This window comes from Tenebrio molitor, chromosome 8, assembly GCF_963966145.1.
Source record: "Tenebrio molitor chromosome 8, icTenMoli1.1, whole genome shotgun sequence".
NCBI classification, from domain to species: Eukaryota; Metazoa; Arthropoda; class Insecta; order Coleoptera; family Tenebrionidae; genus Tenebrio; species Tenebrio molitor.
In genome coordinates, this window is record NC_091053.1 from 18989116 (window position 1) to 19002114 (window position 12999).

At 39.2% G+C, this 12999-nt stretch overlaps 1 protein-coding gene across 9 annotated transcripts in view; it reads left to right on the plus strand.

The window, feature by feature from the left end:
* LOC138136800 (serine-rich adhesin for platelets) overlaps positions 1-12999 on the plus strand; it is a 67369-nt gene that overhangs the window by 53683 nt on the left and 687 nt on the right. For all 9 annotated transcript variants that reach the window (XM_069056109.1, XM_069056101.1, XM_069056102.1 and 6 more), the window contains 9 exons: positions 3725-3896; positions 3950-4157; positions 4207-4516; positions 4591-4913; positions 4962-6854; positions 6911-7645; positions 7702-8477; positions 8530-8712; positions 10561-12957. In XM_069056109.1, the coding sequence (XP_068912210.1) occupies positions 3725-3896; positions 3950-4157; positions 4207-4516; positions 4591-4913; positions 4962-6854; positions 6911-7645; positions 7702-8477; positions 8530-8712; positions 10561-10741 (4781 nt within the window). In that variant the 3' untranslated portion in view covers positions 10742-12957. The remainder of the gene's footprint in view (positions 1-3724; positions 3897-3949; positions 4158-4206; positions 4517-4590; positions 4914-4961; positions 6855-6910; positions 7646-7701; positions 8478-8529; positions 8713-10560; positions 12958-12999) is intronic.

Genomic DNA, 12999 nt, shown 5'->3' on the forward strand with positions numbered 1-12999 from the left:
CATGGATTCATAATTTCATTTTAAAACAATACGATATTTAAAATAGCCACGTTAACTTTGTAAATGTATTTTGGGTTGCATTTTCAATTCCGGGCTCAATATCACTCCTGAAATACCCTGTACATACATTTTGTCTTTTATTTTTGATTACCGTTTTTCACTTTTCCGTCTAAATCTAAAAAATGCTGAATAATTTAGTTTATTCATTATTATTATTTTTTCGCTTTCCTATTGTAAATGGATAATGCTCCAAAAACAACAAAAACTGTACCAACCAGTCTAAGGCCCGGTTTCTGGAAACATTTTATTTGGCCAGTTAGTTAACTCTCCGATAAATACAAAAATCATGTAATGTGATTGGTCACTTTCTAGCGTTTCTATAGCAACGCTTGATTTAACCGGCCGTTAAGTTATCGGACCGTTCCAAAAACCGGGCCTTAGAGGGAACATGTTTAGACTGTTTTTGAAAATAAAAGTAGAACCGTAAAAAATAAACTGTCTAGAAACCGATCCAGTAAAGGAAATAATTTATAATAAATCTAACTAGGTCGTAAATTTTAAAAGACCTCCATATATTAATTGTTACATTTAGGAAAAATTCTGTTTGGATATATAAATTAAAACAAAACTTTCCATTTCTTTTGGCAGCAGGAAAATCACAAAAACAACATCTGCAACATGTGCTTTAATTTTCTTGTTGTGAGAACTCCCATTATTGTTCTTGACAATGCCCATTCTTACATAATAACACTGTTATCTTATCTATTTTGGTAACTGTCAATCACAGCACTGTTAAGTATCGAGGTGAATTCTGCCTACAGCTAGAACATTCCTTTACAGTAGCTGTGACAAGGCAATTATCAATAATATTGTTACGAGCTCAAGGCAGCTCCATTCATGTTACCGCATCCAAACATGACTCTAAATTAAATTGATAAATTATCGCACCTCTTTCAAAACGACTTAAACTGTTGAGTGAAACTGTTACAACCTCCAGGAAAATATTTTGTCGTTGATGCTGATCAAAACCAGTGCAAAATAAAACAGTGGTAAAGTGCAGAGTGGTTGGTACTGACAGTGTCACTGTCGGCTGCAGTTTGCAGCTAATTGAAAGCATGACGGATGCGTTCAACGAACCAATCCCTGCAGTTGAAGTTTCGATAGACGCAAGTCTGCTTAATTTCCCGACGTTTTGTCGAAAGAAAACTAAAACAGACTGCTGCATACTTTTGAGATGGTTTCACTCATCCCACACTCCACAAATTGGGAAGTTATTCCGACATGAATTTAACCTTCGTCTCGTGAAATGTCTAATTAAGAACGTTTATAAAACGACCACGAAGACGGTCATCAAAACCACTCCTTCATGTCTATCTTGAGCAGACAGCACAAGTCTCCTCGGATAATCATTTTATCTTCTGGGTCAGTTTATTTTTAAATCAATCATGCGGTTCACAGATAATGGCTTTTATAAGAGTGGTGCGTCGATAATATTTATTAAGGAATCTCTCAGATTTCTATATAACAAGAACTTAAACGTAAGAAGCAATACCTACACTAGAACTCTTTTTTTATTGTTTTATTTATGCAATGCGATCGAGAAAGCAAAATTAAATTCCTAATGTGGATGCATAATGGGTAACAACTTTCTAAAAGTTTGCACATTTAACTGTTTTTTACACTTTATTGTACAAAGTGTCGATAAAAGAATGTAAGTATGTATATTAAGTCCTGTGGAATTGTGCGGCTCTATAATTTTATTGAGTCGAACTATGTCGAGCCGTTGAAGCCGTCCAATCAGATGTGAACAGTCAAATGTGACATTATTAAATCTTAGCCTGAGTTGTGAGTTCGACGTCTTAGTTGTTTTGTTTTTGATTTTCTTCGGTTTTTCTATATTTTAATTACTTTTCATCTTACAACAGTCTCTTAAAAACCTGTTATTAATGGACTTACATAACCTCTGTTTTTCTATTTGGTAACACAATATGCTGCAGAGCGGCAAAAATCAAATATGTAGGTATATTCGAATTCCCACTTTATTGTACAAAGTGTCTATAAAAGAATGTAAGTATATTAAGAGTCCTGTGGAATTGTGCGGCTCTATAATTTTATTGTTTCGAACTATGTCGAGCCGTAAAAGCCGTCCAATCAGATGTCAACAGTCAAATGTCACATTATTAAATCTTAGCATCAGTTGTGAGTTCGACGTCTTAGTTGTTTTGTTTTTGATTTTCTTCAGTTTTTCTATATTTTAGTTACTTTTCATCTTACAACAGTCTCTTAAAAACCTGTTATTAATGGACTTACATAACCTCTGTTTTTCTATTTGGTACCACAATATGCTACAGAGCGGCAAAAATCAAATATATTCGAATTCAACAGGACTCTTGATATATGTACCTACATTCTTTTATGGACACTTTGTACATTTTGTAGCAAACGTATTTCTCTAATAATTTTTGTGACAACACGATTTAAAAGAAACATCTTTTTTCACGATCGGGAGTAGAAATCAACTTTTCGGATGTCAACATCGTGACAGAAGTAGAGCATTTTCTCCCTAGGGAGCAAATATTTGCAAATATTTGCTCCCTAGGGAGTTTTCATTTTTTTGACAGTTGTGACAAAAATCTAATGGGAGTTTTCATTTTTTTTTACTGTTGTGACAAAAATCTAATTGTGTTGTCAAGGCAACTACTAATTCCATTAAATTCATCGAAAGATGACAACTCATTTGTCATCATTTTTTTATTCTTAAAATTTGAGATTTTTGTGCTGTTTCTACTCCCTACCGTGAAAAAAATAGTATATATACTTCTGGAGAGAATGCTCATTTCGCCCTCTGGCTACAAACTGCACCTTAGGAAAAATCATGCATTTCTCTCCCTCAATATATAATATACTATTAACAATCTCTCTTTGAGCTTGAAATGTGGAGTAAAACAGTTTCAATATTCTATCATCTAACTGGTAAAAGCTGTTGTCGAAAAACTTTGATATAATTTAAGACTTTTTCTTTATCTCTTGGCTTTGTAAAAACTTTGATAAGTTGAGATTCGTATCACAACTAGTGCGGTAAAAATTGGGGATGCCGTTTTAATGCATGTAGGATTTACGTTCTTACCGTCGTAAGTTTTTACAATCAATGAAACAAGAAACGTAAACTAATCACAGTTTTGCTAAGAAAAATTGATAATACAGCAAACGTTTTTTTAACGGAGGAGGGCTTTTTGTCAAAGACACAACCAATGAGAAGAGATTATTGTGTAAAGTTCGAAGCCTAGCAATGGACGAACTACAACAACAAAAAATCTTGTAATTGAGAGCATTAATATGTAACTACTGGAGAGGTACTTGTTGCTCTTATTGATAAGAATAATGATTTATGAATACGTGCTTGGTTCAGAACATAGTGAGAGCCTCACAAGACAAATTACACGTGGATCTTATGGTTAAATTATAGACAGTAATAGCCATAAATTGGCAATAATAACACAATTTGTTCAACAACCCGTGCAATAAATTCACCAGTGGCCGCCTCGGCGTCTCCAGCTCATTATTTTTACAAAGAACCATTATGCTTACATTTATGCAATGTCCAGGTACCAGTACAGGTTTGAAATGTAAACTATCACGTACTTGAGCGCATGGTGAGGGAAGGTGACGGTTTAACAAAACCCAAATGGAGTAAACAAATCTTAATCGAGTTTCGTTCTTTCAGGTAAGACAATGAACGAGGTGGGGAGTCTGGGTGTTAGAGGGTTAGCTGTCAGCCCAGACTCTGACTGCAACAGCAACCACCACGGCTCAGCAAGTTACCTCAGTAACACGTCTTCCCAAGATATCGATTTTATTCAAGACAATTCGGATTACCAATGGTTTTTAGATTACGGGTGAGACGCTCGCAATGTCTTGTCGTTCCAAAACGTTACTGTTAATCTCGCAGGTACAGAGATGGAGGGACAAATCACCACACGAGTATACTGTCACTACCGGAGTCGTACGAAGCTAACGACATCAACTATTATGACGCTTTGGCGAAGAATATGGACGCGAATCTGGCCGAAGCTGATATGGAGAGCTTCAGGACGGAAGACATTCACGCTCTTCTTACAAATCTACCACCGATGTGTACCGACCATCTGAGTCAAGAAGTAAATCCTCCACATTATGTTCGTTGGGTTTTTAACGTTTCCTTTGTAGAACAACCGGCAAGGAGAAAGTTACGCTAGCGTGTCAGGTTCGATGATGGCTAAGTTTGATTTTGACAGTTCGATAAGTCCTCACAGCAGTTCTCACGGAGAAGATTCGGCAAATTCCACTTCGATGTCGATTTACAAGTCGGAACTTCTGTTCAGTCCAGTGAAAGAGATGCCGATGCCTGGTGCCAACTTCAGTGTTGATTCATTGGACTGCGACATGATGTTGACCTGTCAGGCTAACAAAGACAATTACACGATCGCGTTCGAAGGCTCGGCTGTCTATTCCGAAGATAGTGACTACCATGATACCGGTTAGACACACATTTATCTAAATGAATCAACAAAGTTATCTTGCAACAAATAAATACAGTCACTGTAATTACAGATAAGAGTGAAACCTCCGGCACGGGTAGCGCCCATTGGCCACACGACGGCAACAAACAACAAATTAACGCCAAGATAATTGACGCGTCGATGACTCAGTCCGATTCCGGAAGCTTCACCACTTGGAGCAAATTGAAGAAGAGATGCAGTGACAACCAGTTGAGACGGCATCCCTCCGGCAACAACAACAACTCAGGAGATGAAACTAGTCATTTGGGGTTGAGCGAGAATTCTGCGAAGAGCCAAAGCATGCCGAACTTGTACAAACAAAAGTTGAAGACTCTCTTAGTCAGCAATTACCTCAAGAATCAAAATCTCTGCTCGGTGAGTCGTTTCTTGGTAAGAATTAGTGTTGTAATGAATTTGTTTCAGACTGATACCGTGAAACGGAAACCTGTTAAAGTCTTTGACATCCAGCACCAGAGCAGCAGCGGAAGCGGTGTAAGTGTGTCAGATATGGCCACGTCAGTGGACGCCAGCACTAGTGACCACACCGGCAACAAGCAACAACCCAATTTCAGTCTGGTGAAGCTGTTCATGAAGCAGAAGAGCATGAGCACGGAAGGGATGTCGACGACCATGGACCAGCTGTCGTCGACGGAAAACTGGCCCCCCAGTCAATCCGGAGAGAGCAATTCTTCCGAATCGAAACCTCCAGAGCCGTTGAAAAACAGCGTCGATCAAAAAACGAACGACAGCAGCATGAGGACTTACGATCTGATCGCTGAAGAACCGGAAGATGAGATATCTCGAAGCGAGTCGGTTGAGCAGTTGTCCGAAAGCATATCGAAGATTGATTCGGTGGGGAGCTTCGAGAACGAAAGGATTTCCCCAGAAACACATTTCAACCTCAACAACAACAACAGCTACCTGTCTGAGCGCAACAAGAGCCAGAAATCTGAGACACATTGTAGGAAGGTTTTGACGAACGAGTTGATGAACAGGAGCATCCAGACGTCGCAGTTTTCTGAAATAACCAGTCTGAAGAACGCCCACAGAACTGTGGTGAACAACAAACAACCGATCAAAGTTGTGGAGCCCTCGTTTCTCAACAAGCTGAAGCAAGAGGGGGAAATCCAGAAGCCCGTCTACGTCTTGTATCCAAATTATGTGTTGCCAAATTTGGACTTCTTGAACGAGAAACAAGAGGATATGGCTAAAGTGTTGTTGATACCCCAGGAAGCACCCAGCGTGAAGACCGCCCACAAGAGACGCCCCTTCAGCTGCAACGACGTCGAGATGTTGAAGAAGAAAGGCTTCGGTCACGTCCAGGACTGGGACTCGTTGAACTTTTTGCTCCCGCAAGAGTACCGAAAGATCCTGGCGGAAGTTCCAGAAATCTCTGAACACATCAGACCTGCGACCGCCAAAGAGAAACCGTCTTTCGCGCAAACCAGAGCGAAGCGACGACCTTTCAGTTGCGACTACACTGGTTTCAACCCAGCTAACACCTCGTCGAGTTCCAGCACTGGTACTCAGCCCAGTTCTGGCTATCGAGGCTCGTCCACCATCTTGAGTGATTCGCAGAACAGTCCCGCTCCCGCAACCAATCTGAATCCGTTGTTTGTGTACAGATACGATAGTGTGACGAGTTCGGAGGCCAGTTTGTTGAACAGTGAGCGACAAAGGTCGATTACGACAGCGCCTCCGCTTCCGGTGCGCTGTGTGAGTCTTCAGCAAGGCGACCACATCCCGCCGAGGCCCCCGTTGCCGAAGAGTATACTGCGGAAGGAGAAAGGCGACGGGAGTAAACGCTACAGTTTGTATGAGACCAGTGAAGAGGACTTGACTGAAGACGCGTTGTACAAGAGAAAGTCCCTGCAGGAACCGTACTTCTTGAGGACGAAGAGATTCAGCGAGACCGAGGATGAGGGAGTGGATGCTGGGACGTCCAGTAGCAGCGCGGACGAACACCACGAGTCTTTGCGCACGACGTCGCCGAGCCAGCCAAAGACAGACTTTCTGTTGTCGAATATCAGCACCGACGAGCTGGCCCAGTTGGAAGAGTTTCTTAAGATCAGCGGGATTTCGACGTCAGACAACGAGGAAATCACCGAAGAGAGCTTGATGCAGTTGAGATCGTACGTGGGGAGGTTCTTGGCGCTCAAGATCAACCAAGAAGGAGCCGAGCATTTTGGTGGCAAGAAGTCTGTCAGTTTTGCCGAGAAAGTGAACGTCTTGCCGAAGTATCTCGAGGCGAAGCAGTTCATCGCTCCCAATAACTCCCCCAACGTTTCCGCCTTCATCCACCACAAGAACTATCACGTAAGTGTTGCGCTTCGTATCTTTTAGACTGTCGCTCATTGTGTGTTTGTTTCCAGACCAAGACGTTGGTCGACATGCCCATTTGCGAGGAGAGCGAAGGCAGTCCCAACTACTCGAGTCCTCAGACAACACCTGTCCACAAGCAGCAAAGTTCAGACCTGGTGGAGAAGAGATCTTTGATGAATGCCGTCACCGATGCTGTCGAACAGCTCGTCAATCACTTCAGGTCTGCAAGCAATCAGGCAGAACTGAACATGTTGGGCGACTCCGGGATCAATCCCTCTTGTGCGAAGCTCGCGCTTTCAACACTGTGTCCTGCTTTGTACGCGGTCTTGAGCGACGGTTTGAAACCCAGTCTTGAGAGCAGTTTCGGTGCAATCAACAATTCGGTGTGGCAAGTCGTAGAGGCCTCGGCACAGCAAGGACCCCTCACCAAAGCGCTAAACGAGCTCGTCATGAGAATCAACAGCGAAGACGCAATCACAGAAGGTCTAGTCAAATTCAATGCTTTCGTTTTTGGGTTGCTTAACGTTAGATCGTTGGATGCTTGGATGAGTTATTTGAAAACGAGGGAGAGCGTGTTGAAGAAGCACTACTCGAAGGATTCGATGTTGATCATGGCGCATACAGGAGGACTCAATGTGAGGACGATGTTGGATACTTTGATTGCTGCTTTGCAACCTTTGGCTCTCTTACCTTTCCAATTCGATCTGCTGTTTGAATATCGACAACTGCATCTCAGTTTCAAGAGAATGGACTCGTACCAGCAACAGTTGAGTCCTACGCATAAGGTACATCACACAACTTAGAGTGAGTGTTTTGTTTGTAATTAATTTTGTTGTCGTAGCACTCGGTCTCGCCGAATTTCAAGCAATGGACTTCTCCGAAGTTGGGTCTTTCCGCTTGTAGTAATCGTTCAAATTCGGAGAGCGAAGACATTTCCGCAATCACAGTACAACATTTCGAAGCAGAACCGTCTCTTCCGGACCTTTTGAACTCTTCTGGTAACTCCAAGCCCAAGTGTAGACCTGACAAGGAACGTCCAAGATCTTGTGTAGAATCTGGGATGTTATCAAAACCGAATTTCAAATTGGGCGATGTTACAACAGCAGCCAAGAAACGCTGGTCGGGGATTTCTGTTAATTCAAAACTTTACCTCGTATACGACAGACTGGCTAGGGAGGAAGAGGAGGAATACACGGACAGTTTGGAAAACGCAACTCAGGTAAAACCCGAAGAAGTGAAGAGCGACGAAAGCAACTCGAATGAAAATGTACCGTCCCTTCAAGAAGACGGCCCTGAATCCTTGGATTCAAACATTTCTGATGAAAAACCACTGAATGGTCGACGGTTTAAGAAATTGCAACAGAAATGGGAAATGTTAAGTGGTCGTGAACCGAGCCAATCTCCCCCTTCCTCGCCTACGAATACCGCGAACAAATCGAAAATTCCCAGGCCTATTACATCTCCTGTCAAGCCGTCTGGTATTCCAGTTTTGATATCACCGTCAGGAAAGCAAAACGGGAAGTTGTCGAAGAAGAACGTCACACCTTCAGCCACCAAGGGTATTGTCGGGGCAAAAACAAAGCCTGCTCCGCTTAAAAAGCAAACTTCTGCTGCTAGGTACGTCTGGTATCTGTGAGTCGTGCCAGTGTTGTACTATTGCTAGTTCTAGGACCAGTAGAGTTGATCAGCTAGAGACTAATAGTGAAACACCTAGACACATACCGAGACCGAGTAGTTTACCGTACAAAGCTGCAACAACCCAGAACGGTAAAGCTTCGAAAATCACACCACCCAGAAGAGCGGCGTCGAGTTCTTTGAACAGGAAGCCTCTCAACAAAACAAGTGTACCAAAGTAAGTAGCATTTCAGTGTTTTCGAATTTAGAACGATCTGGAGATTATATCGTTGTTGCAACAACATAGAGCACTATCTTGTTGGTTGTTGCAACAACATAGAGCACTATCTTGTTGCAACAACGATAAAATGTTTGATAAGGGTTTACCTACTTTGAACCAGTTGACGTATCTAATTCTGCAATTTGTTAAGTTTTGGGAAAGGGCGACAATGAATTCTTGCGTTGGAGCACTAACACTTAACACTGTTTTGTAAAAAAAATACACTTTTAATAGGAATTATGGCCGAAAAACCGTTGAGAGCAGTTCGCCATTTTTGGTTTTACCGGCCTGAGATCGACTTGTTTCGATCACCTTAGAAACGAAAAAAAAAAAATAAAAAGTCGAGGTTACGTGAAATAATCTAATTGGTTGGTAACAAAACTTAGGGATGCAAAACTCGGGGTGTTTTGGCTAGCGCTTCATGGGATTTGTTTTTACCGTCGCGTCGGATTGTTAAATTTATATTTTCTAATCAGCGTTCTTTGTAGAAGGAGTAATTTTCAACGGATAATTAAAAAGTACTATTCCGGACACGCAATCTTGGCCAACATTTTTTCAGACATTTAAAAAAAATAGTAATGTAAACCAGTCATTAGTGTCATCAATAAATGACACTAATGACAGTTATTAAAAATCACTTTGAAGTTTTTCTTGTGACATCAAAAAAGCAGGGAAATGGCATTATCGAGTCAAAAGTTGGATTATATTCAATAAAGGCCAGTTCACACATATTTGTCAGTTAAATGTCAGTTGTGGCCAAGATTCCGTGTCCGGAATAGTACATCAACAACTTTGATAACAAGTTGAAGATCAAAGAAACTGTTATTTTTGACATGAATTCAATTTCACAAATAGCATTATCAGAAATTTTTGTTTCAATATTTGCCTTTCATTTAGGAATATTTATGTAGACAAGATCCCACATGATGTGACTAATTTCCATAAATATCCCATTGACCTTTGTTTACAGAGCTCTGAATTCCTTTCAAACGTTTAATAAACATATTTTCTGTCATCCATTTTTCATGAGGATTTAACTTTCAAAGATTTATTCAGCCCTATCGTCTTTTGATTTCTTTTAAATCTTCTAAATCGATTTTATTCGAGAAATGTTTATTAATTCATATTCCATAACCGTTGTTTTCAAGAGAAAGAGAATCAATCATTTAAGTATCTTATTGATTAATGTGAATACTTTCTTCAACCCATGAAAAATTACTCCATTTTTTTTATCAAAGAATAGTATATTGTTATACAAGTTGCACAAGACAGTTCGACAAAATGTCTTGTGAAACGAGTGTAACATGCTTTTTTTTCTATTTCGGGTTCAATAATTTAATTTGTTTTTAAATTAAAAATGTCAAATAATTATCTAGTGACTTTTATTTTAATGAAGTTTGGTTGGTATTGATGAAGCAATGTCATTTCATTGAAATTTAAATTTCAAATTGTCTCCCAAATGTTGTTACAATAATAATCTACCCCCTTAATAACTAGTTTATTTATTTAACACTGGCATTCGCTATCAATACCAACCCCACATTCAATAATTACTAAAAACGATGCTATAAAATTGAACTTTGACACTGAAATAGAAAAACAATGTTCTAGGACGCGTTATGAAACATCGATCTTTGATTGCACGAACTAAATTGATAAATTTTTCCACACTTTGTTGGCAACAAAAACAGAGAATTAAAAAGAAACGTCAACGTCACGACTTGCAAGTTTGCAGTATTTTTCTTGATGATCTCATTTGGTTGTAAATGTTGTACATCCCCCTTTAATTTATGTTTGTTTCGGCAGGATCGTGAGGACGTTGTCCCACAGGGTACCTTCCGAGAGTGGTCACTTATCGTACAATGAAGGCGAAAGGCTCAAGGTTGTGTTAGAGGTAGATGACAAATGGTTGCTGTGTTGCCGAGGGTCTCAGAAAGGTCTCGTACCAAAATCCGCTGTAATAGCGGCTGATATGGGTCGTTTCTGAAAATTGACGTAATAATTGTAAATAATACGTAGTGTTTTGAGTTGTAAATTTTTATACAGACTGGATTTGTGATTTTAGTATATATTTAAGTCAGACACGTATAATATTAAAAACTATAATGATGTATTATTGTTATAAAGTATTAACCATATTGTTGCTGCTTATTACCGTTGTTGTAAAAGCAAAATGATATTATTTATTTTAGCTCTAACTTTTATTTATAAAGGCTATTTCTGCTTGTAGTGTTCGTCATAAGTCTATTATGTACTTAAGTAACTAGGGCAATCTTATCACCCCCACATATGCGCCTCGACTCTTCTCATCATTACGAAATCACACTCGAATGCTTTCTTGTTTGTCATAAAACACCTTCACATATCACTCTAGTTGTCTCGTGTATTTAGGTGGTTGGGTTCTCATTTTATTACTTTTTGTGCAATAATACGTCGGCAGCAATTCAACGAATTTATTTACTAACCAACCCATCCAATTTACATTCCTGTTGAGTTAACCCGTTTGCATTTTAAATTCGTTCAAGCTTTAATGTTACTGCACTACCACTAACAGCACCCTTCCACACCATCACTCCTGTTGCATGCTAACATGTGTTACAAAACTTGTGCAGTTTCATTGGTGCTGTTGAGATCGACGTGATCATTGCTTGACTTCACTGAGAGCTACATCCAAAAAGTCAATTTGTACAAATCGATGTTTAGCTCGACTGTGAATCGTGCACCCCTCCTTTCATTTCATTTAATCTGTAAATATGTAGCTTTTCATGTATTTATGCTCTGTGATTTTTAGCACCACGGCATGAGTGGTCCGAGTATTTTGTATAATACCTCTAGGATTCAACCCAGCTCATCTATGTATTACTTGTTTTGGTTTTATTTCACACACTTTCATTCAGCTTTTGTGACAAACAAGAACTATTGTTATTTTAGTAGGGTCATGTGTTAATAGATATATTTTTGGTTAAAACCTCTTTCGCTTCTTCTGTAATATGTGTTGGTAAATGTTTGTAATTGTAGATTTACAGGACAGGCAAGAGAATTGAACTATACACTCAAATGAAATAATAAATAATAAGTAATATCAAATTTTGTGAACGGGGCCTTTGTATCACAAGATATCTTTGATTTGGTGATTGTTTTGGTCCAAGTTTCTTGTGGTTGCTTTATTTACGTCGACTATATGTATATATTGAATCGATTGAAAAATGCTTTTGTGATGTATATAATGTTACCAAAGTCCGATCGAACGATCGATTTCAGCGATACTCTAATAATTTTTTAAGTTTTTAATTTTTGGGAACAATTTTTGTGTTGTAACCTCACCACAGGTGCCATAAACACCCTCTCATTTGTCATTTTTTTGTATCTTGATTAAACATGTCTAAATTGTAGACTTATAGAAAATGGAACTACTGTAGGGATTAAACCATGTAACTCAGTCATAATAAATGATTATAAAAATATTTACATGTTTTATATAACTTTTCCACCACAAATAGTTATTTATTTAACGAGTGGGCCTCGTTTCACTCGCGTTTTAATCTGGCCCACTCATACCAAAAAAGCCCAATTTACACAAGAACGAGTTGAATACAACGTTTTTTTGTTCGACGACCCCCTTAAAGGCCCCAAATCGCTTAAAATCTTTAAAATTAACTTGACGTTTCGTTTTGACAAGTTGTCACATTTATCAAAATCCGTTCACAAAGGAGAAAATTCTCAAATTCTGACAGTGTCGAACAAAAAACTTTGTTTTTCTTTTGTATTTTCTTTGAGGGTGCTTGTCAAGGTAAATCAAGACCTTTACCCCTTCCCTTCCCTATAAATTCAAACTGAAAGAAAACAAAATTTCAAATTTGAATCTGTAAAAGTGATCGAACGTCCTACTGTCAACAGAAAGTATCGGAAAGTACTGGTTATCAATGACTCACGGATTTTGCCTTGTCAGAGTTGAAAAGGAACGATTTAGGGGAAATACAATAATTTCATTTAAGAGCAGGTATGCAACACACTTTTCACTGGTTCATTACATCACATGATATATTTGTTATGGTTGTCTTGTTTAATCGGTGACACAAGAAGTCGCGAAGCCGGCGTGTTAATACTTGTTAAGCGTTGCAAGGAGCAACACTGTGCTTTTAATAATTGTCTATAACTGCATCTGCGAAAGTGATTTGAGAAAACCATGGAGGACAATCAGAGGTAAGTGATATATTTAGGTAAACTACATTTTATTTAGATTTT